The sequence below is a fragment of the Vavraia culicis genome (assembly GCF_000192795.1).
Source record: "Vavraia culicis subsp. floridensis unplaced genomic scaffold supercont1.31, whole genome shotgun sequence".
Lineage (NCBI taxonomy): Eukaryota > Fungi > Microsporidia > Pleistophoridae > Vavraia > Vavraia culicis.
The window spans coordinates 1-23612 of NW_007360634.1; the positions used below are offsets into that span (position 1 = coordinate 1).

Sequence of the window (23612 nt, forward strand, 5' to 3'; positions counted from 1 at the left end):
GAAATATCAGGTAATTTATTCTTTTCAAACTTACCAATCAGCTTTCGAGTTGTCTTTTTGTTTATACGATGATAAAAGGTTTGCTGGCAAGCAGTAATCCTGTAATCTAAGCCAATCATAAGTATTTCACGTTTCAATGCTAAAATTTGAATAAAACTATTTTATAGTAATCAGTAGTTAAACAATCTAAGCTTGCAATACGTCAGATTATTCCTTTAATCGTTTACAGTGATTTTAAACCGAAAAATTCAAGTAAGAATAGCAATATTTGTATCAAATCCTTCCTATTGTTACCAAAATATGTGCGATCTTTGTAAAAAAATATAAATTGCTGCATTCCATAGGATGTGTCTGGAATTAACCATGTCTTGGAAATTTTACGCTTTTCAAATTGAAAAAAAATTTGTACCCTCAATGACACGCATGCACACCAACTCGAAAGGAAAGTCGCAGTCAACCCTGCCATACCACACCTTTTATCCATCGCATATTACCAAAACAAAGCAGGAAGTGATTGACAAGATACTCACGCTTGCACGCAAGGGTATACCTGCCTCACAAATAGGTAACATACTAAGAGATGAGGAGGGAGTTGGGCAGATAAGTGCAATCACGCATACCACACTGGTTAGGATCCTTAGATTACACAACTTGATGCCTGCCATTCCTGAGGATCTTAACGCATTGGTCAAGAAGTGTACGAACATGAGGGCGCACTTGCAAAAATTTAGGAATGACAAGGATCAGAAATACAGGCTTATACAAACTGAGAGCAGGTTGTACAGGCTTGCAAGGTATTACAAGAAAAGGAGTGTTCTTGATGCTAAGTGGAAGCCTTCGTTCTTGCTAGCAGCATCTAAATAAAAGCTTTTATTGGACATCGATGATTCCATTATGCCAGGGCTTGTTCGTTGCTTTGCGCAATTTCTGAGCTAAACCGTTATTCCATCGCTTAATACACCAAAGCTGTCTATGCATCGTGTCACTTCGGTTTGCTTGAGAAACTTGTAATTATTTGTTACTTAGTTTATCGGCTCTCGTTATTTGTCTTAGAATTCATGTTAACCATACAAAACTATGTTGGTGCATGTTACTGTGACTATGTGATGTTGTTCATTTACATTTTTTCTTTTTTCTGTGATTTACCATTTTTTCGTGCAATTTTACGTATTGTTACCAGAACTGGTTCAATTTTACATTTTTATCATATTCATAATCTACTGATCCCTCAACGTATCCTCGTTTGTTAAACACACTTTTCTGCTAAATTTTGATCGGCATCTCATCGATCCTCTCAGAACAAACAATCCAGGAATACCGCAAGATAACGCAGATCAATTTACTACCGATGACCGCTCAAATTTGATTAAACGCTACGGTGGTATTGATCACCACTGTTACAGTCTATTTCCTGCTCCATAATATCTGTAATGATCAGAAAGATTCTTTTTGGATGTCTTTTACATGTACTCGGGTTATTCTTCATCAATCAATGTTTATATACACACTCGGAAAGGTGATTCCTTTGAATGCTCCTATGGAACAAAACGGCTCTTCTCTTCTCGGCTCTCTGTAAATGAACACCTTTCTTTCGATAACAATCGGTGACGTTCTATTGATGTGCACGATCGCACTCAACGTGTAATAAACACACAGGTACTTCTCATATACCGTAGGTGCAGCATTACTCGGTATTTTTATCATTGTTTTGCACTCATTGAGCTCTATGATTGATCTATCAGATGAAGCAACGAGTTTTGTTTTGTTCACGACGTTGTTCTTTGTTCTGAGTGTGAGATGGCAGTAAAGCCGTAATTTGACACTTTTGATACCATAGGTGTTGTTGGAAAGGCGCGTAAAAAATGAGATGGCATCGGTTGTTGAATACTTATCCTTGTCCGTATGACCAATAATGATCAGGTTAGTGGACATCAGGCACAGACATGACGTGATATTAATCGTGTCTGTGATTTTTCTCGTTTTCTGGTGGTATGTTCGCATCTCTACACGCACATTATCTGTGAGAACGGGCTTGAACACCCCTTCTACCTTCAGAAACGCATCTATTCCGTAGTAGCTGTTCGCTTCTGCGTAAAAATTGTCCACATACTGTGATAGGGTGCATGTACCACTGTCCTTCGGTCTAAGCGTGATTTTAAATGGAAACACGTGATAGCCACTCCCTAATTTATTGACATGCCTAAAAGATTCATAGATCACTATTTCTTTGCTGTATATCGTTCTTTCAGTCTTGTACCATTTTTTATGAAACGAGGAGTCGTTTCGGTTCACTTCAAATTCACAATCAAATTTTTTGTAGAAATGAATGTAAATTGTGTGTAAATTGATCGGTTCTAGCAGCTCCAAGTGTATTTTCCCAGATATTATCTCGTTTGTGATAAAGTGCGACTTATCAAGCGTGATTTTAAAATTACAATTTTTTTGCATCCGTTTTTTTGTTCCAAAGTTTACGTTCCTTCGCGCATTTACATCTTTATTTGTAGTTTGGTGTACAAATGGGAGGCTCTGATCCTATTTGTAGGTTTTAGATAGACCAATCGGAAAAGAATCCCGAATGAAATATCGAGGGAAAGGGGAGAATTGCGCAGATCATGCGATTCGGTAGTGATTATGATGATCTGCAAGCAAAAAATATTAAATGGCTATATTATTACTTAAGAATGTTCACTATTCATTAGGATATGATAAAAGAAGCGCAAAGTGCGTAAACTTAACAAAAAAAATAAGACATAAAAAAAGCATACTCAATTTTTTTGAGAATAGCTTCGTACATACATCTATTCTGTCGAATATTTATTGCAGCCATAGTCCTCGACCATCAGCACCGATGGCGCACAGTCTGACCATTTACTTGTATTCACTTTCCTATTTCATCCATTTATGTTGTCAAATATCTATCTTTGGTGTCTCTGCACCGGTACCCATGCAATAGTCAATCACTTCTTGGTTTGTTCCCTATCTGTAAACCTTTTCCTTCCCTTTGCCTCTTGTTCATTAAAAAACTCACATTTCAATGCTTCCTCCGCGCTGAACCTTTCTTCCTTAAAATATCCCAACAAACCGCCTCCCAGTTCGTACAGTTTCCGACTCCGACCGGCAAAATACCCTCCAAGACGTGCCAATACACGCTTTATCCTTTTCAGCTGATCATCCTCATTCCTTCCTTTCATCACGTTTGCATTCAATACCATTTCCATTAGTATGCAGCCTATTGACCAAATATCAATCTTATAGGAATAGCTCTCGCCTAGTAGTATCTCTGGTGCTCTGTATCATAGGGTAACAACGTTTGCTGTCAGGTTGTTGTCCACGGGGTTGTCATCGGCATTATTCTCATCGCTGAAGTAAACGGCATCGCTATCATTCATGTGCTTGCTCAGCCCAAAGTCTGCTATTTTAACGTTTAAATCACAATCTATGAGAATATTCACTAATAAAAACTCTGCTTGGGATTAAACCAAACTTCATCGAGCGACAACATGCCGGGCTTAGAAATCACAAACCGCTCAACAACAATTATACTCAATTCATCGCACTGAAACACGTTCTTTTCCAATAGATCCATCGTGATAGACAAACACAATCAAAAACCTCAAAGTTTCTTAGAAAAGCTATGTCGTCGTCATCCTAGGGTAAAAAGGAGCAGTTTCTAAGCACAAACAACGGTGCATTGAGGTGTGATACAATTCCTGAACGATATTCAAGATGGCCTCGAATATATCATATTCCACAATATATGCACACTAAAAAGTCATATTGTTGAATTGTTATACCTTCATATCAAAATCAAGTGAAGCGTTCCTTCCCCAAGTAGTGGTAAGGTAATGAGTGGAATAAAATTTTATAACACATCTTCCTTGAACGATTGTTCAAATCGTGTTAGTCCTTAGAACGGTTCATTATACTTGATTGCTCTTCCGGATCATCAAATAAACTTCCTTATTCTATAGCTCTTGTGTCATACTTGATTTGTGAATAGATCATACAATCAATTCAGTTACCCAGTCACGTATCAAATTCTGCCAAATTTCACTGCACTGTTGGATCGTTTAAAACGAGAGAACCATCCGGAGATACCGCGGGACGATGCGTATGAAATGATAGCAGTAAACGGGGATGTGTGATACACCCCTGGAACGTGCGTGAAATGTAAGTAAAAAGAGATGCATTCTGCAAGCACGACAACGCATTATGTACGCATACACCATTTATTATTTCTTATTCCTCTCGGCCTCTTCTGCTGAGAGTCTCAAAGCAAGTGCCAAGTTTGGATCTTCCATTTCCTCAAGGCTGCTTCCAGCAAGCACATCCATAGCCTTGTTCTTGAAATTGTCCTCGGTATCAACCACTGTGACCACAACGCCCATGTCATTCAGCTCGTAGTCCAGGAACATTTTGTAGTCCTTGGCATCGCCAAACAGAAACACGTACACCGCACACCGCATCATCGCACAGTCTCTGAGTTTCATTAGCACGTCCTCAAGCGTTAAATCGCTCAATGGCGTGCTAAAAAACACGACAAGCCGTTTTTGGGTCGCATCCACATACTGCAATGACCGCTGAGCAATGTAAATGCTGTCAGGTATTTTATACTCCTCGGTGAACTTTAAATTGGATATGAACTGCCTGATGTTCATACGATTCTTGGTCGGTGTGAGAATATAGTTAGGTGTTTGTTGAGCGACCGGTATCACGCCAAAGTGATGGTTCTCGGACGAGGATGAGAGTGCGTAGTTCACAATGTCGAGCTGCACGATGTATCGTGTTGGCAGGTAATCCTGGTTTTGTGCATAGTACGAGTTATCGAGTACGAAGACCGTTGTGTCGGGCATTGCAAGGGCTATGTTTGCGGTGGAATAAAAACAAAGCAAAGGAACAATCGGACGAGATGCCGAAGTACTAACAGGATGGTGCGTGCATCTTTGTGGACTGCAAGGCACACCGGAACAAATTGTGCGAGTGGAGGGTGTGTAAAAGGAAAAGTTGTGTATTACCAACAGACAAAGAGGTACAGAACAAAATAACGTGCACGAGGTAGAAAAGGCTTAATCTTCCATAAAAGTATGGTAATATGTAAGGATTTATGAATTCGACTCTTCATGACCGGCATAACAAAGGACGATAGTCAGCCATGATCGATAGAATTTATAAGGACTTCAGGTTTCTTTCTTTAAAGAACGCTAAATAACTGTGAGCCAAGACTAGGAACATGATAAATTGCTTTATATATACTCGTTTACGCGCTTTAAGAACTGTTTTGAACTGAAATACCACTCATAGCTTTCCTTATTAATCTTGTTGAGCGTACAAGCACGTGAATTTGTTTCAAACCCTTTATCATCGCATCAAGGGCCTGTTAGCAGCTCATATTCAAAGCCGTTCTCACCTAAATAACATGGCGTACCCGGTCACACCCTCTGTTCTACCAAATCGTTTTTTTCGTTATCACCAGCCTTTTTTCATCCTTCTTCGTAGTATTGCTAACAACCGCACAGAACGCCCTCTTCTTGCATGCCCGTGTATCACACATTACTTTATTCACCTTTCCGTGCCTTAACGCCCACTCATATAAACATTTGATCCAGTTAATTTCCAAAATCCTACACACGCGCTCCATAGTACCCTCTAATCCGCTATTTTTCATTTCCTCTCCAAATCCTTTTGTAACAATCGCCTCATCAGCAAAGGGGTTCTTGTACACAGCGTACTTCAACATCTTGGTGTCCTTTAACACCGCATACATTGTCCACAGCTCGTTATATCCCAGGTCCTTGTAATATTCCTCGTTTAGCATGAACTTGAGCCGCTGTGTGCAATCACTGTCCAAAAATTTGCGTGATATTGCGCGATACGTACCCAAAAAAGTGAAAACTTCGAGATCAAATTTGCGCTCCAAGAAATTTACGAGTTTATCCTCTGTCAGCGAAATAACGGTCCTCAAGTATTTTATCTGTGTGGCTGCTTCCAACCCATTAAATAAACTGTGCACGTACGATTTGTTCCGTATTATGAATTTCGTTCTACAAGCCAGGTCCATCGACTCATCCAGAAACACCCGTTTCAAGTCGATGACTTTTGAATCGATCCTTAGTGTCGCATTGAGACTGATTTGCGTTTTATCGCCAGATCTGCACATATCATCCGCTTGACCCGTGCTGCTATTCCCAACTGTGTTCGTAGACAACACTTGATCGGCAGCGTACGTGTTATTCGCCTCTTTGTTCAATCCTGGAGCTATATTATGTACAGATTGCCTTTGTATTGCTCTGTCCATTTCCACACTTACACCCGTATTCTTAGGCTTTAACAAGGCGATCGCCTTGTTGTACTTACGTGGACGTCTTCTTAGTTCCTTTTTAAAACCAAATCTAAGCTTTTGCCTTGGATAGCTCGTTCTTTTCGCCCGCTGACATTTAAAGCTGTTCAACTCGTACGGCATGCAATTGGCAACCAGGTGACCATCGGTCACGGTGCATGTTCTTCTATCCATGTTGATAAGATGTATTTCTATGAACAGTTTCATCCTGTCCAGCTCGTCAGATGACACGTTTATATCCTCGTACTGCAGAAGCGCGCCCTCGTAGTCCTTCATATAAATGTAGTGTGCTATTATTTCAGCGGCATACGGCGCTGCATGCTTCGATAACAGCTCCTTTTTGAGCATGCTTATTGTTTCTTGAAACTCTGCGTTGTTCTGAGATGTCGGAAGGCTGCAGCTCTTTGCAAACGATTTTTCATCCTTCTTATCCGATTGCATGGGCCATCGATCCGTGTACAATAATATGTCAAATCATAGGATGCACTTTATTACCGGCTAAGCGCTGCAAAAGACCTATAATAATGTAAATAACGATCAATAAATCATTCTTTGTGACTTGTAAATATTTTCGTCGGTTTGGAGCGTTGAACAAAGAAAGCTTTTTACCTCCGATGCCTTTCTTTGTGCGACATAACGAACTATTTTTACGTTGAACTTGCTAAATTTACGTTTATACAACAGGTATGTTCCTCAAATAGCAGTTCTTTGTGTTTATTTTTTACATTTTCTTCGGTCAACACCGTTCATTTATCGCATACATACTCAGCACCCTTTAACAGAAACTTTCTCTGGTCCGCTAGGACCGAATAATTCATTTTTAAATCGCCAGTCTCTCTGCGTAGTGCCATTTTAAAAATTTAGAACTGTTTACCGCCGAACAGCAAAATTGGCAGTATCATGGCCAAAATGCATTCGAAAGCGGTGAAATTGTACCAACAATTACAAATTGATAGCAAATACAGATCGTTTACGTGTAACCGACAAACAAATTCAAAATGAGCAGACAATACGCCAAGCAAATATAAATTTTTCAATGGTTATTATACGGCGTATTATGGAATGAGTTACCTGTCAAATGTTCAACAGCACGGTCTCGTAATGAAAAATTAAATATCACTGTGGTTAGAAGGCCGGCTGGAGAGTAGAATAGCAAACAAAAAGGGAAACAAACAATACGAATGGTATAACACACAATAAATGGTGTAATCATCTGTAAAATATCACTTCATCTATTCTCTAAGCAGCCGGTTGCCTAAACACGTGAACTACCGACTGATGCTGCCAGCCTTTCAAAAGAATGTATGATGGACGATAACGCAACAAGCTAGTGAGATGTGTGAATAATCGTACGGGTCCTGTGTTGATGAGCCCGGTTAAGCTGGTCATTTACATAAATACCATCCACAACAATTATTAATAGTTATTTGATTGCGCAACATTTGTGCGATAGATCCTTTTTAATGATATCTTTAGCATGTAAAATGCGTATACATGCATCAGCACGATGCTCAAGTTTTTCTACACTCGGTAAACGAAAAACACACAAACCACGGGACAGCAATAGGAACGATACCTGCTTTTTAACCTAATGCATCGATTATACGATGACTAGAGTAATGCTATGCATCGTGATACGTTAACAATGATTGGTAAATTGTCATATTGCTTGGCATATTGCCAATATCACGGTAAACAGAATAATTACATCTTTGATCCGCAACAAATATTCCCTTTAACACATTTAATTAAACCCAAAAATTTTAGATGAGCATGAACATTCGTTTTACGAATAAAACGGTGGTAACTAACAATATCTAGAATTGGTAACAACGGTTAAGTTGTGCGATCGATCATGCTGCCTGTCAGCACTACGTGCTTTACATCATGTGACACATGTTACTCGTATAATATCACGTTGCCCATCGTGGAATACACCAGTGCTTTTACCAAATATCTATACAACTCATAGCCGCTTCCTTGTCACTGTCACTGAGGAGATTACTTATCATTGACACGCTCGTGGAGCGTATGTTATCCGTGTAGATTGTTTTATTACTTCTGTTCCTTGTAAGCTATCAACCAGTATCGGCCGCTGTGTTGGCCACGTAGAATATGATAAAATTGTATCGGGTCTTTTAAGGACACTAGAAAAGCACATTTTTGATATAAAAAGAGATAAACACACGCATTTTTGGTATGAAAGATCCTTTCATAGACCTAAAAAAATATCTGCCGTGAAATGTATTTTTACCTATATTGAGCACCAAAGGATCTTTGTTGCACGTAATACGTGCTAACAATAGCAATACTGCTTATATACCACAACTGCTGGTCTAAACTGCTGTAGTTCTCAACCAAATTCGTATTCTCTAAGTCTGCCGGCATACTCCTTATTTGTCGTTCAAAACAACCCCTCACCCTGTAAAATAAGTTGTTTGGCCCGCATTCGTCCCATAAATCTTACATTCCCAGCCATTTTTCACCTCCCAAAAAAACATAAATCTCCGCATTCCTTCCTCATACAAAAAAAATTGTGTTTCAACCATTTTTTTTTTATAAAAATAAAAAAAAGATGAAGGGTAACGAAATAAAATAAAAAAAATGAATTTGACCACAAAATCGACCAAAGAACGAAAGAATAGTAATGAAAAAGTGGACGGGCCGTTGCCGCACGCCCAAATTGCACATATGGGCAGAAGAGGAAGAAAGAAAAAGCTGCACACCTCGACGGACATTAGCAGCGCACACAATTTAGCAGATCAGGCACAGAGTGGCACACGGAAGGGTGCAGTTGATGAACACGATGCGGATGCCTTTCTGTCCGACAGAACCGATCAGAGTGCCAGTTTGGTTGACAATATCGACCACATTATTTGCAGACGTGAACGAATCCTAAATTTTCTTTACAAGGACCAGTATCAGCTCACACACCCAGATATAAGACCATTTGAGAATACTAAGCATGTTTACGAGTATTTACTGCCGTACCACATCTACAACGCGCCGTCCTACGACGATCTGCTTTTCCGGTACTCGCACAGCAACGAGAAACTGATGGACGAAATTCGGGAGATTACCGAGCGGATAACGCATACACTGCACGATTATGAATGTGCTGATGATGATAACATTGTTATAGACCTTCTTTTGACAGAGGAACAGAAGTTTTTGACGGGCAGACTGAGCGAGTATTTGAGGGAGCAGAAGCGGAAACCAAGGAAGAGCACGGTGCCTAAGAAGCGGCGGAAGAACAGTTCGGTAGTTAAGCTGAATGTGAAGGGCGCTAAGACAAAGGACACCAAGGTCAAGCTGCGATTAGAGACATATAGAGAATGCTAGTGGCATAATTTTCTGCCAATTGGTGTATTTTTATTCGTGTGATATTTTTGTATTTGAATAAAATATTTATTTTACTGTGAACTGCGATATTTTATTAAACCGTTTTTAACTCCAACCGTGAACCATCAGCTTAAAGATTGTACCTGTGTGCGATATTCGTGTTTAAAGAATGGAACACAAAATTAATGTTTTTCTGCGGTACGTACCTTTTTGCCACGTTATTTGCAATGAGCAGGTGTTTTTCACCAGGAATGTGTTTGTTCATCTCCTCATACAGCGACAGCATCTTGGCAAACAAATGAGCGGTATCCGTTGTTTTTACGCACAATATTCGTCCACCACATCGCTTAACTTCGTAGCAAACACCGATATACACGATGTCCTACGGCTATCCCTGGACTGTTGCAACGGGTGATTCGCATATTAACGAGCACTTTTTTAAAAATCTTTCTTTCAAATGAGGTGAACTACTTGTGCCGTAAAAATGCATTCATAACCAATCACCAAGTAAATACCATTGTATCATCCATCTCGATTATTTTTTGTTTTAAATACGTGATTGAATGAGTGATCTGCAGTGCATGTTGGCATGAGAAATTTTATTCACAAAAAACGTACAAAATGCTTTTAAAGAAGTACTGCAAAGGAGTGATTCGTATGAAATGGTTTGATTCACAATACGAAGGTGTAATATGGAAAAATAGGATAATTTCTGGTGGGTTTGTACGCTGGAGGATGACCAGTACGAATAAATCAAAAATTAGACCAAATACCGTTCCTTTACGTGTAACGTATCGGTACCAAGCCATATTTACAATACTACGCTTGATGTGCGGCATTCTTTAATGAAAGCATTTACCGCTCCACTCTCCCAACGTGCACAATGGTAGGCCGACCGTGGCAGCAAACAAAGGGATACTTCAACGAGCGATACCACCTCACAATTTCTTTCATCTTGTGAACGCTTAGCTTTTCTTTGAATTTTATTGCTCCCTTACACGCGCTCTCCTTCAACGCTTCAAGATCGTATTTAATGCCTTTCATCTTCCTAATCTTCAACAATTTTTCTAGCCGTATTCTCTCGTGTATGGCATGCTGATCAATCATGAAAATGCTATCTGCTATTTCTATTACGATGAATTCATTGTTGAACTGTCCTATCAGTCGAGCATTGCTGACCTGCTCTTTTGTACATTTTTGGGTGTCTGCATGTCCTGGTCTTGGAAGTGTTTTTTTGCCGTATGAACCGGTGATATTCAGACCGTTATCCATTTCAACATCTCTCGCTTTCATCTGACCGTTGTTGTGTAGAGTTGAGCGCTCTTTTGATTTGCTCATCTTTTTACAAACCTTGCTACCTGTCGATCCACTTTCTTTGCGCCTGCGCTTCTCATCCTCAAAGTGCAGTATTCCAGTGTTTACATCGCATTTCTCATACTTTTTAAGAAACCTATGGCACAAAACGTGGCTATTCTTCTCTCTGTCCAGGTACTTTTTCAAAGCAAGCGATTTAACCTTACAAACTATGAACGTGCCGTATGAATTAAAATATTGCTCTGCCTCTTCCACGATTTGACATGTTCTTCCAGTATTTTTGCCACGTGTTAATTTTGGATCACCACCACGTACCCGCTGCATACGCTGTTCAATACCATTTCCATCGATGTTGCGCTGCCAATTCATACCATTGCAATTGTTTGAGGCACACCGTTTCACATTTCCATCACCTCTCATCTCTTCGCCATAAAATCTCTCATTGATCAGAATACCACCAATCACTATGTTGTGCATCAGCACACGCCATTCCGAGAAATGATCAGTAACAGTGTGTTCGCTGTCCGTGTACAGCATCACATCATAACACATGTCAGCATTGCCTTCCACCTGCACATCTCGTAAATTTTGTATTTTCTCTGTAATTAAATCTCCTGAACGTACGAGATGCAATGAATAGCTTGTTAATGGTTGCATATCACCTATGAACAGCTTTATAAACGTGCCTTTGCCTTCAAAGAGCCATCTAAAGAGTGCTGAAAGCTCTTCCATTGCTTGAAGAGGTAGCAAATAAAAGCAAATTATCTTCATTATTGTAGCGCTAGTGAGTCACTTTATAGTCAATTTGAGATCGTAATAAGCATTTACAGTACATATAGGAATTGCGGTACCGTGCTACGGGTAGTGTAATGGTTGTGTGACGTGTCCACAGTTTGTGTAGTGCTAAACCATGCATTTACCAAATTTGGTACAAAATATGAGAGCACTACCACTTTCCGTGCTACTAAATATTAATTGATAGGTCTGAATTGATGTGCTTTATGGCACCAAAACGATGAATACCAAGTACCAAGTTTTACTAAATGATGCCATCGGCAATACCATAGCGGTACATTGATCATCGTATATTTGTTACCAATCAGTAACAAATACACATTTATGAACTATTCTAGGGATCGCAACGTGTAAATAAACAACTGAATCAGTTCGTTAGAATAAACAGAAACATTTCGTACGTTTCAAAGTAACAATCGGCAGTTACGTTTATGTATACTACGTATACATACGACTACTGAGATTACCACAAATATATTTGTAATTCATTCCTTTTCCGTACGCAACCTAATTCGTAATGATTTTAACGAATTCATGGTAAAATTAAGAAAAATTGATATTAGACCGGTTAAATTACCGGTTACTCGTACTATCAACAGATATTTACGGTAGGTACTGTTGTATGGAGACGAATCGTTTCACACCGATATAATCATTGTTTCGGTAGTAGATACATAAACTAGTACTAAACTTATTTATTATTTCATTTACTACTCATCACAGCACGCTAAATTATCTAGAAGTACATTTCTGGCGGTTAACACTAATCATGGCCTCATTGGCTGTCGGTTCACGTGTCTAGCCGTAGCAGTACGGTAGTACCGCGTTCTTTTGATGCATACGTTTCATTCGAAAACATATTTAGTAGAAAAGAGCACTTCCTAGTTCAATACATTTGCTGTTGGTAAGCAGAGTTTCTTCTAAATATGAGATGAAAGGATATTTTCAAATGAATTAGTCGCTAAAACCTGAAATGAACCTTATCTATCAAAATATGCCCTTTGATTTGACGTGTTCTTTCTCTGCCAGAACGGACAAAAGTCATCGCATTCTAATATCTTCTTTTTATGAGCTTTATATTCAATTATATTTGGCTGTCCCTGACAGCTTTCTCCTAACGTTAATGCACACCTTGGTTCTTAGTTCAACGTATTACTGCGCCTGCTCTGAGCATTTTTATTCGTGTCTCACATGGAGCAAACACCAAAATGAATATTTTCATTTTAAAATATCATTATTGAAACAAAATCGTGCCATAGAACCACCGATGCCGTATGTCTTCATCTAATAATGCCAATATTTCTATTTTATCTGCTACTGCTCACTTGTGTTCATTACCTCACCTATTTTTAATACCGTAGGTATTTGTAACATAGGATAACACAATTGTGCACATTTCTTGCACATCACTACGCTGTACCATCTTCAATATCATGCCGTTTCATACTCATCTTGTTTATTCTGCTTTACAACACGGTTTCTCATCTTCTAGCATTTACCTTGGTGTGCCGTTCAATAGTTTTCATATTTGATCGCTTCTTTCTCACCAAAAATATGTTCATTTATCTCTTCACAGCGAGGCAGCATTCAAATAGAATTTAATATCGTAGCACGGTGCTATTCCCCTTTTTCATTACTATACACGTTCTACCCGGCGTTACGGTTCTTCTCCTGCTATCCGGACGGGCAGTTTCCCGTTAATGGATAACACGGCATGCGCACCACGTATATGCGTGACACATTGAAGCAAGCTAACTCAATTATTACCGTACGTTAAACGGTGTAACACGCAGCATCCTGCCATATCCATCCTACAAACTAAATTTATTCAATTGAGGCGCAGCTCATCTCACGGACCGGTTTCATCCCAAACACCAAATACTTGTAAAATACCATTTATTAACCATTTCTAGCCATCACAGTCCTCTTCCACCTTCACTTCTCTCTTCTCCACATTCCCTGTTACACCTGTCAAACTGTTCCTCATGCTCCCTGCACGCACTCTCCAAGGCATCAATCTGTCCATTAGCCTTATCAACATCAACCTCGTCCCTCTGCAAGCACTCATACAAATTCTCAGCAATCTCGCAGATCTTCTTCTGTGTCTTTATAACGTTCATAATCTCAGACAACTGTGTGGGCTGCTCCATCTCATATACCAGTTTTTCTGCTATTTTTGATAGCAATGCGTTGTATTCTGTCAGAATTGTGAGCGTGTTCTTCTGGGGGAGTACGTCTTTTACTTTTTTGAAGTCGGTTGTTTCCATAGGCTTGTTTATTTTTTTTCTTTTTCTACTTTTTTTGTTATAATCAATGCTGTTACAGAATTGTCGTAGGTAGAGTGATCGTAAACAAACGGAGGTACGATCATTTTATGGTGCAACACAGGGTGTGTATGATATACCTCGCACTGCTGCCTGTTACCACCCAAAACGGTGAGCAATCAAACCGGCCCGTAAACAATGTCTGGAAGTAAAGCAAATACGTTTATTCAACGAATGCACCCGGAATTGATAACCGATCCAGCATTTGTCTACGAGGAAAGGTGATCACCGTATTTAATAACACGGGTGGCGTGGTGGTTTAAATAGCATATTAGGTAAATTTACCAATATTGGAACGTATACCAGCAGAAAGCCCAGCCATTGACGAGATAAACATTTAATATGTGTTTGAAACACCGGTAAAGGATTAATTATTGGATATTAAACCAAATTTAATGTTCAACAGAAGTTTATCTCCCCACGTACCAACATCCTGACAAGCAAACTCTTCTGATTCGCTGAGACCAACCAGGTCATTTTTCAGGCTTACTTACCATTCCGGCCACTCCCCAAGAATAAAGAATTAGTGCTCTGTTCAATACTACGTACGAACAGGTCGGTGCTAATTATTTTGACAAAAATAAAAGAAGAAAATTTAAAGCGTACGATAAGGAATAATTGCGCTGTTCATGCTACACACAGTATCAAAGGACAGAACGGCACCATCACATATAACAACGCATAAATATTGATTATGCATTGACATAGGCATTGCCGCGTTGGGCAAGTTTGTTTGCACAGTGTTATGCGGTGTGGTAAATAAACCAACTTTCATACGAAACACGGATACCGCAGTAAAACCAATAAATTATGGGAAGAAGGGTTTTATCGCCGGTACTGCATGCAAGAATAAATTTAATGCTAAATTAAATTTTCTTCTCTTCTTGTCCTCAATAAAGTGCCGTTTAATCATGTGCTTTGGTTGCTCAGACTGGTAATGCCAGGTATTTTAGTGTAGATGCACTTTTGGAGGAGTGATGTATTTTGGATGTAAATTGTGTGGGCAGGCACCGTGTTCTTGTTGGGAGTGTTTTGTGCATTGGTTTGTTACCCGTGGCAATACGGCCGGTTCATTCTTTTATGGCGTAGAAAAGGTGTTTGGAGGTGCAATAATAGCTTGTGAACCAGAACTGGCATGCAGTCAGGACATAACAATACCTTCATCGTGGTATGCGAGTATAGGATGCGTGGCACTACACGTTTTAAACTTGGTAAGGTGATTTAAAGCATTCCATCACGGCCGCATGTAACGTGGTTAAGGTCAATAACGGCTATTTGATGAGGAAATCGCCTGATCGTGTGTTGTTGATCACATACGGTGAAAATTTGCTGATAAAAGCGTTGTGACCGGTCTTATACGCTCTTCAAGGACTAGCAATAATTCCTAAGGTCTTGGTGCTACTGTGGATGAAAAACATAGGGCACACCTCAACTACGCTACAACGTATTTCTAAACCGTACTATCCGTTAAATACACCGCCATTCTCTCCTCGATCTACCACTCGCATCCTAATGCAAGGCACGAGCGGTACGGCAACCAAACCCATCCCTTCCACTATAACATATTTATTTCCGTACCACCTCAAGTATGCTATTCATATTTGATCCACCGTTCACACCGTGTTTCAGAATCGCGCAATACCAATCGGTCAACGAAGTAAATTTAGACCGCTTTTCTTCCTCCATAACGCAACAATCCACACATCGCAAAACACAGAGAATAACCATCAAAGCTTTAATTATGCCCATGTCTCCAACTCATCCTCTTTCTTCGTAACATCCTCCACAACCTCCTTCCTAACAAACTTGGACCCACAATAAATGTTGAGCCTTCTTCCCTTGCTCACACACCCTACAACCTCATTCTCACATAAATACCTCAAAATACGTATGCTGCTGTAAAGATTGATATTGTACTTCTCGGCGAGTGTCGACCGTGTTATCACTTTCATATTTGCTACGTCTTTGACAATCTTGTTGAACAGCTCAGGGTCTACACACGTGTGTCTGCTTGTTTCTTCTTTTGTCTTGCCGGTCGTCCATTTCTTCTTTTCTTTGGACGATGTTTTTGCTATCTTCGACTCTTTTGATGCCTTTGATTCGGGTGCTTTCTTGGCCATGGATGGGCAAAAAAATTTTGTGAAAAAATACGTGCGGTGTTCACGGGGCGTTCCCGACAAAAAATGCGTGGTGCCAAACGCATGCACCACTGCATGGAGCAAATACCGTTCTGTTGTTACAGCACATGGCAAAAAGCACGAACGGTGGATGTAGAATTTATCACAGGGAAGCAATGATCAGTCTTAATGGGTGTTCGGCAGCACATCGATTAAAATGAGGTAGAAATTGCTCAAGTACATGTTATGTGCATAAAGTAATGAATTAAATGCATAAACACAGATACAGCACCATGAGTTGGATTGAACTGCTGTGTTGGCTCGTCTTCGCGATGTGCTAAAACGAACACAGTGCTCCAAAGGATCGATGAGAAAAGATGCAGCACGATGTCCACAGTACCGTGATGAATTGAACAGAAGCGGCGTATCATCGCGTTAATCTGCTTCCAAACGCACCGGTTCGTTCCATTTCCTCCCGTGTAGAGGGGACACTGCAAACACACTCATCAAAATGCACTCATCATTCGCACAGGTCCTTGAGAACGCAATCAAAATGTGGTTTGGTCAGAATAAACAGCGCACACATCAACGAGTACAGCATGTTCTTATCTTCTACCACACTTTCATACACCTTCACAAGCACCTCCTTGTGCTCAGCAACGTAATCAACAATGACCCGTCCAAAGGTACGTATCAGGTTCAAAATCACGCGCAGCACGAACACCCTGTTGGAAAGATCGTGTGCTAAAAGCGCACCAATCATTCTTTTTAGGAGATTCGTGGACAGAAAGAAGTCCAAGGCGTAGTAATCGTGCATCTCAGAGATGAATATCATCACAGAGTGCATCATCTCTTCGATTCTTGGCGGCGTGTTTGAGTAGAACTCGTTGACGAGCAGCATATCGGGCAGGCACAGGAACAAATTGGTAAGGAACGTGTGATCACCGGTACGCATCATTCTTTTGAGTATCTCCAGCACGGTAACGCGCACGTTGTCCTTTTCGTACGTAAGTACGTTCTGGACGTACTCCTTGAACGGATCAAAGAATTCGCGCTCACGGATTATTTGTGCCATCGTACGTTCATCATTGATGAACATCTCCACGGTGATGCTGGCGTACTGGCGCAGGAACATCTTCTGTGCGTGTATATCTGCCCTAATGTACGGTAGAAGGGGGAGTAGAACATCCTTTTGCATGCCTGGCAGTGCCTTTCTGTTTATTTTGTTGATGAGCAGCAATTTTTTATGTTTCGACTCGTTGCTGCGCAGGTATTCTCTGGTCTTTCCGTCTTCTATGAGAAGTAACATACGATTTAACAGCTCATTCCCTGCAACATGCGGATTATCACCGGTTGTGTGCTCATCGCTCACCTTGCTGGTTCTGTTTAACGAATATTGTACCGTTCCTTCTCTGCTAACCGTACGATCTGTTCCGTTCGTCAAACTCGTTACAACTTCCTTCGCTCTGTTCAACTCATCCGTACTTGTCAGGCCTTTCGTCTCCTCACCACCATCACGCATCGCACTTTCCTCGTCATTCACAGATGTGCTTTGTTCAGCACCACCCGTACATGCGCTCAAATCATACAAGTCTCCTAAAAGGAACGTACCTCTGTTTTGCAAACCAATTCCTCTTTCTTTACGCTCATCAACAGCTGGCAAAACGGCAAGCAATTCTTTCTCGCGTTCCATAAGCTCAACCACGATCGTATCCTTCCTCAAAGCCACCAAATCCGCAAAAATCGCTCCATCAAAACTCGTAACCAGCTGGTCAATGTACAACCCGCTAATCACTTTATTAACAACGTACAGCACGCTAAACTCTGACAATTTTGCTGTCAGCACCACGCCAAGTTCTTCCAAGCTGTTGAAGTCAACGTTTTCATTGAAAAATTCGTAGTAAAGATTGCGGTTTCTTTCCGTATCAAAGCTGAGAGCATATTGCTCGCCGTTTCTCAGGATCAGAATTGTAGTACCGGATTTTTCTGCTCGTAGGTTGCTGGCGGGCAGCACGTATTCACCAGCGTTGTTGGTGAGCACGATCGTGTTGCGTGCAGAGAACAGATTGATCTGTCCGGTGAACAGTGCCAGCCATTCTTCGTTGGCGTTGTTCACGAACAGCCGGGCATCTATTTTCATCGTAAGGGTTTAATGGGCATTTTGTATTCGTATGGTGGTTGAAAAGAGCACATCTTTATGGCATGGATTGTGCTCTCACATCATCGTATTTAGACTTGTCAGTGGCACGGCTCGTGCCTGTATTGCAAACGGCAGGGTATTTTACCGGTGCATTATAAACATGCTGCAGCGCGCCGTCGTAGCAAATTTGTTGTATTCTGATCTTTTCGTGTAACAGGGCCACAGAAACTTCACTACTCAAGTTCCACTACGTGCACACTGAAAAGAACTAAGACCGATAGCAGCACAGAAAACAGTGTTAACATTCACCTAGCGGTTCATGCAGGCTCTTCCCGTTTCTTAGCTCAGTAAATGCGTAAATAACGGCGTGACCGTGCTATTCCGGTTATCTCTCTACAGAGGTGCGCAGCATCACCTAATACATTTGATTTGATCGATTGCCGTGCTACAGGTTCTTATCACAGATAAAAACTGCAATTGATAGGTATTTGATCATGTCTACCAGCACATATCTTATCCTGATAAGAACATACACCTGGTCTACGACCGTATTAAGAGATGTGATTACCATTCTTACACGATACGTTACCGTAGCGGTACTATCCAATGTGCCGGTTTAACACTTCTGCCCAATTAACAACGGCATGTTACCGGGTGCTATTCCTACCTGATAAGGCATCCCCTTTTGTTAACTTGTTGCTCAACCCGCCGTAGCAAATGCTTTTTGCACATTTCGTTCATTTATGCACTAAGTACGTTTATTTAACGGAATATGCCCCTATCAGCGATGAAAGTGCTCAAATGTTCTAAACATGGGCACATACCTAGGGCTATCGCATTTACATCCGTGACGTGCGCTATCATGCCCTGTCATCACGTTCGTTTGGTGATATTCGACACGTCTGTAACAAATTAAATCATATTTTGGGCAGGATGATTCGTCTCTGCCACTCATCAATAGAAAATAGGCGAGCGTGTGTATTCATTGGTATCACCGTGTATAAATGAGAAATGAATGCCCTTTTCATGGAAGAGCAGCCTGCAATACAAGAGATGAATGACTCTGCGCTAAAGGCATCCTTAATATCAACGGAAAGTGCATCAGACACAAAAACAGACACAACGTTGTCCATCGATGACGAAATACTCGAAAAATACGGCGATGAACTGCGTTCGGAGCGGGTATCAAGCGTGTTTCTGCCCGCAAGCCATGCGCTTGACGACAAGATACTGCGCGACCAGAAGAAGAACTGCCTGGACAGCAATGTAATACGCATGCACTTCTTCAACCAGGGCAAGCTGAGCGAATCACAGGTAAACAAACTCACGAAGGCGTTCATTGAGACGGTCAAGAAGGAGCCTAATCTAATTTACGTGGACAGGCCGTGCACAATCTTTGGAGACATCCACGGGCAGTACTACGATCTGCTAAAGATAATAAAGCACATTGATCTTGAGCGCGAGACGGTGGTGTTTGTTGGTGATTACGTGGATAGAGGATCGTTCTCCTCGGAAGTGTTTCTTCTGCTCATGGCGCTCAAACTGTCGTATCCCGGGAACGTCGTTCTGCTGCGCGGAAACCACGAGTCCTCAGAAATGACGCGCTACTTCTCCTTCAAGAAGGAGTGCGACATAAAATACAACAACAACGTGTACAAAGGGTTTTTGAGCGCGTTCAGGGCGCTGCCACTGTGCGCAATCGTTATGAAAAAGATATTCTGTGTGCATGGCGGGATATCGCCTGATCTGAAGAAGGTCGAGGATGTAAACAAATTTAACCGATTCGTTGAGCCCACCAGCAACGGCATTATGCTCGACTTGCTGTGGTCCGACCCGCATCCGTTCTACGAAAGCCTTGAGACCATTTTCTTCGCGCCAAACAAAAACCGCCGTTGTTCATATTTCTACACGTACCTGGCGGTCAAAGAATTCCTGGCAACAAACAAGCTGTGGTGCATCGTACGAGGACACGAGGTGCAAGAAAACGGATATAAGCTGTACAAGGAGTACATAGATGATGTACCATCTGTAATAACGGTCTTCTCAGCACCGAACTACTGTGATGTGTACAGGAATAGAGGAGCAGTTATAAAATTTGATGGTGAGCACATACAAATCAAGAAATTTAAGGAGGATGAGCATCCGTTCATTCTGCCAGGGTTCATCGATGCGTTCAACTGGACGTTTCCGTTCATCAGCACGAAAATCGGCGAGTTGCTTCTTGATCTGCTGAATGTCAGGCCTGGCACATCATCGAGCAGTTCTGTGTCGGACATTGATGAGAGCATCAAGCAGGTACAAACGTTCACCACGGCAATGTCACTGCTACGGGAAGAACGCGAGGGTATGAATGAGTTTGTCGATGAAGAGAGCACCGATCTGAGCACGGAGAGCATCAAGAGCGTGGTTGTGAATGAAGAAGATAATTTTACGGAGGTCAAGGTCAAAGATATTCCGAATGAGGTTTTCAAAACCAAAGATAATTTGACGAAGAGCATGTCGATTGAGACTGTGCCGTCGTTCGCCAAGGATATAAGTAAAGAGGTTGAGAACGCTGACTTGAACGCGGTAGTTGAGGAGAGCACGGTTGTTGAAACTGAGTCTAAGAGCGTGAAAGTGGTCGTTCCTGAGAACCCCAAGAAAAAGCCGTCACTGTTTTCGTGCTGCTTTAAGAAAAGCTGAGCTGTAAATTAAAATGTGTTTTGGTACTTCATCTTTGATACCTGGCCCAAGAAGTTTTTTCTCCTTTTCTATTTTAGAAGAACAGAATACCTCTGCTCCACACAACAGCAACATTTTCATGATCTAGATCAAAAACACAATACAACATAGAATTTATGGCACATGAAATACGCCATGTATTTCAAGATGTTGAATGGACCAAGAGGAAGAAGTTGAGTAGAAACGCGAATAAAATTGCAATATAATACAGTTTAGATTAAATAATCCTTTAGTTCACGTGAATACGTTTATTGTACCTCGACACCTTTCGGTCACCTAGCGAGAATATTTGCAATTTTGTACTCGCTATATCACAGTTAAACGGTAAAAAATCTTTCTACAGCAGCACCATGTTATTCAGCAGCTATACAATTTAGACGCATATTTTTGTGTCGTTCCGCATGTAATAGCTGGTCTGTGTTGATAGCTTGGCGTGTTACTGAATAATTTAACGAACCGCAAACGAACAGCTCATCTTTCAGTACCAGATGTCAAAACCAAGTAACTTTACGAGCACCTTCAAGTACAAAACAAATTTTTCGGTTTACAGCAATTTAAGTTTGCACATATCCTAACAAGAACGTCAATAAAGGGTCCAAAGTAGCTTTCATCTCCATTGCACTCGTTAAATATTTTTCACTGCTTAACATTTACGTAGTAGGTTTGTCCCAAAGAGGATATAAAATTTTCTTTATGGCATACTTGCCAAAAAAACGAGGACTTGGTCAAAATTTATGATCACATGCACGTACCATCCGCATATACATCGCTGTAAATGCTTCATTTGGATAACACAGAGGAGCGGAATGTGATGCCACTCAGTGTTTGAGTGTGAAAGGGCACCTAAGCACAAGTAAAAGTAAAATACGACAAAAACCGCTGCATCATCTCATTATGATATGCAGCAAGACAGGAACACGTAAAATGTTCATTTATACCGAATACTGTGCTATATCATCTCTCATGTGCATCATACCATATCTGTTCTTTTATACCGATGTGCTACATCAACCTACCATTTCAAGGACCCACAGTTCAATGATCGTACTTTCTCACTTCTTGTTCCTGTGCACTTTTACCACGTGTACAAATGCACCTGTTCTGAGCGTTCAACCAACTGAACGGGTGAAAACTGATGATGAACTTGCAGATGAGGAGGTGGCGTTGATCATGTCAGAAGCGATGAGACAGACATCTGCTGGTAACTCTAGCCAATACTCTGTGCACGGCACGACAAAACCATCCACATCAAAAGATACGTTTGAATGGCCAGCATATTACCCACCAGAAAGTGAATTTGACATGAATAAACCACCTCCTACACCAGGAAGATCATTGTACATGGCAAAACCTTCCACATCAAAAGATACGTACGACACGGCAAAACCATCCACATCAAAAGATACGTTTGAATGGCCAGCATATTACCCACCAGAAAGTGAATTTGACATGAATAAACCACCTCCTACGCCAGGAAGATCATTGTACATGGCAAAACCATCCACATCAAAGGATACGTTTGAATGGCCAGCATATTACCCACCAGAAAGTGAATTTAACATGAATAAATCACCTCCTACACCAGGAGGTACATTTTACGAGGAGACAGCAACTAAGCCACGAGATGTTTATGGACCGATCGGTCCACATAAACCGGGTGCATGTGACATAACAAAACCATCCACACCGCATCAATGTGGTCATGTCACATTCGCTGCCACATCCAAGCCATACATAACCCGCGTACCCGTCAACTCCCAACAACACAACACCACCCATATTAAATCAGAACATGCACCTCAATTCAATCAGCAAGGCGTCAATCGTACCCACACGTGCCGTAAATCATTTGATCTACCATCCCAGCAATACCAGTGTACCAACGCGGACTCACCAAACACGAACAAGCCAGTGTATAAAAGAAAGAGAACTTGATCTGTGAACGGGTGTATAGCTGAAGATATGATTTATTGATATTTTTTATTTTTATAAATCGTACTTTGAACGTTATACATTTCCTTCACCGTGATGCACGTTTATGTTTTATGTTGTGATACGTTCTTGAAAGAAATGAACGGTAGTACCGCAATAAAAATATTTTTATTGCACCCGATGTAGTACCGTGTACGATACGAGGTGTACCCGTTGTTTTGCTCTGCTACATTTTTATTTTTACACAATAGCACGGTTCATTGTTATTGTTGTAATTACCATCAACAGTTCTAGTGGTGTGTTCGATATTCATTATTGTTTGTAGAAAGCTTAGGGTTTGTTAATTAGCACGTATTTATGGTGGCTGTCATCCGCAACGGCTGTATTATCGTACACTTTACTCTTCACCGTTCATTTCTTATTCCTTGCGCTCTTCACCGTTCATTTCTTATTCCTTGCACTCTTCACCGTTCATTTCTTATTCCTTGCACTCTTCACCGTTCATTTCTTATTCCTTGCGCTCTTCACCGTTCATTTCTTATTCCTTGCACTCTCCATCACCATTCCCCATACCTCAAAAACCTTTGTCC

General features: G+C 40.9%; 12 protein-coding genes across 12 annotated transcripts; 5 read left to right on the plus strand and 7 right to left on the minus strand.

The window, feature by feature from the left end:
• Positions 1-414: 414 nt before the first annotated feature.
• On the plus strand, positions 415-880 carry VCUG_01752 (uncharacterized protein; the record flags this gene model as incomplete). Its single annotated transcript, XM_008076579.1, has 1 exon — positions 415-880. The coding sequence occupies one exon, from the start codon at positions 415-417 to the stop codon at positions 862-864; it is 450 nt and encodes a 149-aa protein (XP_008074770.1). The 3' UTR covers positions 865-880.
• Positions 881-1035: 155 nt separating this feature from the next.
• Positions 1036-2448, minus strand: VCUG_01753 (uncharacterized protein; the record flags this gene model as incomplete). Its single annotated transcript, XM_008076580.1, has 1 exon — positions 1036-2448. One exon carries the CDS (start codon positions 2446-2448, stop codon positions 1486-1488), a length of 963 nt encoding a protein of 320 aa, XP_008074771.1. The 3' UTR covers positions 1036-1485.
• Positions 2449-4102: 1654 nt separating this feature from the next.
• Positions 4103-4973, minus strand: VCUG_01754 (uncharacterized protein). The gene has a single exon (XM_008076581.1). It carries the CDS (start codon positions 4851-4853, stop codon positions 4233-4235), a length of 621 nt encoding a protein of 206 aa, XP_008074772.1. The 5' UTR covers positions 4854-4973; the 3' UTR covers positions 4103-4232.
• A 266-nt stretch (positions 4974-5239) lies between these two features.
• On the minus strand, positions 5240-6778 carry VCUG_01755 (uncharacterized protein; the record flags this gene model as incomplete). The annotated part of the gene is made up of 1 exon (XM_008076582.1): positions 5240-6778. One exon carries the CDS (start codon positions 6776-6778, stop codon positions 5444-5446), a length of 1335 nt encoding a protein of 444 aa, XP_008074773.1. The 3' UTR covers positions 5240-5443.
• Positions 6779-8935: 2157 nt separating this feature from the next.
• Positions 8936-9720, plus strand: VCUG_01756 (uncharacterized protein). Its single transcript, XM_008076583.1, has one exon. It carries the CDS (start codon positions 8942-8944, stop codon positions 9677-9679), a length of 738 nt encoding a protein of 245 aa, XP_008074774.1. The 5' UTR covers positions 8936-8941; the 3' UTR covers positions 9680-9720.
• A 778-nt stretch (positions 9721-10498) lies between these two features.
• Positions 10499-11764, minus strand: VCUG_01757 (uncharacterized protein; the record flags this gene model as incomplete). Its single annotated transcript, XM_008076584.1, has 1 exon — positions 10499-11764. The coding sequence occupies one exon, from the start codon at positions 11762-11764 to the stop codon at positions 10535-10537; it is 1230 nt and encodes a 409-aa protein (XP_008074775.1). The 3' UTR covers positions 10499-10534.
• Positions 11765-12761: 997 nt separating this feature from the next.
• VCUG_01758 (uncharacterized protein) lies at positions 12762-13076 on the plus strand (the record flags this gene model as incomplete). Its single annotated transcript, XM_008076585.1, has 1 exon — positions 12762-13076. The coding sequence occupies one exon, from the start codon at positions 12762-12764 to the stop codon at positions 13074-13076; it is 315 nt and encodes a 104-aa protein (XP_008074776.1).
• A 523-nt stretch (positions 13077-13599) lies between these two features.
• VCUG_01759 (uncharacterized protein) lies at positions 13600-14202 on the minus strand. Its single transcript, XM_008076586.1, has one exon. It carries the CDS (start codon positions 14053-14055, stop codon positions 13705-13707), a length of 351 nt encoding a protein of 116 aa, XP_008074777.1. The 5' UTR covers positions 14056-14202; the 3' UTR covers positions 13600-13704.
• A 1649-nt stretch (positions 14203-15851) lies between these two features.
• VCUG_01760 (uncharacterized protein) lies at positions 15852-16232 on the minus strand (the record flags this gene model as incomplete). Its single annotated transcript, XM_008076587.1, has 1 exon — positions 15852-16232. The coding sequence occupies one exon, from the start codon at positions 16230-16232 to the stop codon at positions 15852-15854; it is 381 nt and encodes a 126-aa protein (XP_008074778.1).
• A 517-nt stretch (positions 16233-16749) lies between these two features.
• VCUG_01761 (uncharacterized protein) lies at positions 16750-18369 on the minus strand (the record flags this gene model as incomplete). The annotated part of the gene is made up of 1 exon (XM_008076588.1): positions 16750-18369. The coding sequence occupies one exon, from the start codon at positions 18367-18369 to the stop codon at positions 16750-16752; it is 1620 nt and encodes a 539-aa protein (XP_008074779.1).
• A 1026-nt stretch (positions 18370-19395) lies between these two features.
• VCUG_01762 (uncharacterized protein) lies at positions 19396-21051 on the plus strand (the record flags this gene model as incomplete). Its single annotated transcript, XM_008076589.1, has 1 exon — positions 19396-21051. The coding sequence occupies one exon, from the start codon at positions 19396-19398 to the stop codon at positions 21049-21051; it is 1656 nt and encodes a 551-aa protein (XP_008074780.1).
• A 1077-nt stretch (positions 21052-22128) lies between these two features.
• Positions 22129-23476, plus strand: VCUG_01763 (uncharacterized protein; the record flags this gene model as incomplete). The annotated part of the gene is made up of 1 exon (XM_008076590.1): positions 22129-23476. The coding sequence occupies one exon, from the start codon at positions 22129-22131 to the stop codon at positions 23023-23025; it is 897 nt and encodes a 298-aa protein (XP_008074781.1). The 3' UTR covers positions 23026-23476.
• Between the last annotated feature and the right edge of the window lie 136 nt (positions 23477-23612).

What these genes read in the sequence shown, in the direction of transcription:
- VCUG_01754 (XM_008076581.1), bottom strand. Translation starts at nt 4,853, where the DNA reads ATGCCCGACACAACGGTCTTCGTACTCGATAACTCGTACTATGCACAA.
- VCUG_01756 (XM_008076583.1), top strand. Translation starts at nt 8,942, where the DNA reads ATGAATTTGACCACAAAATCGACCAAAGAACGAAAGAATAGTAATGAA.
- VCUG_01759 (XM_008076586.1), bottom strand. Translation starts at nt 14,055, where the DNA reads ATGGAAACAACCGACTTCAAAAAAGTAAAAGACGTACTCCCCCAGAAG.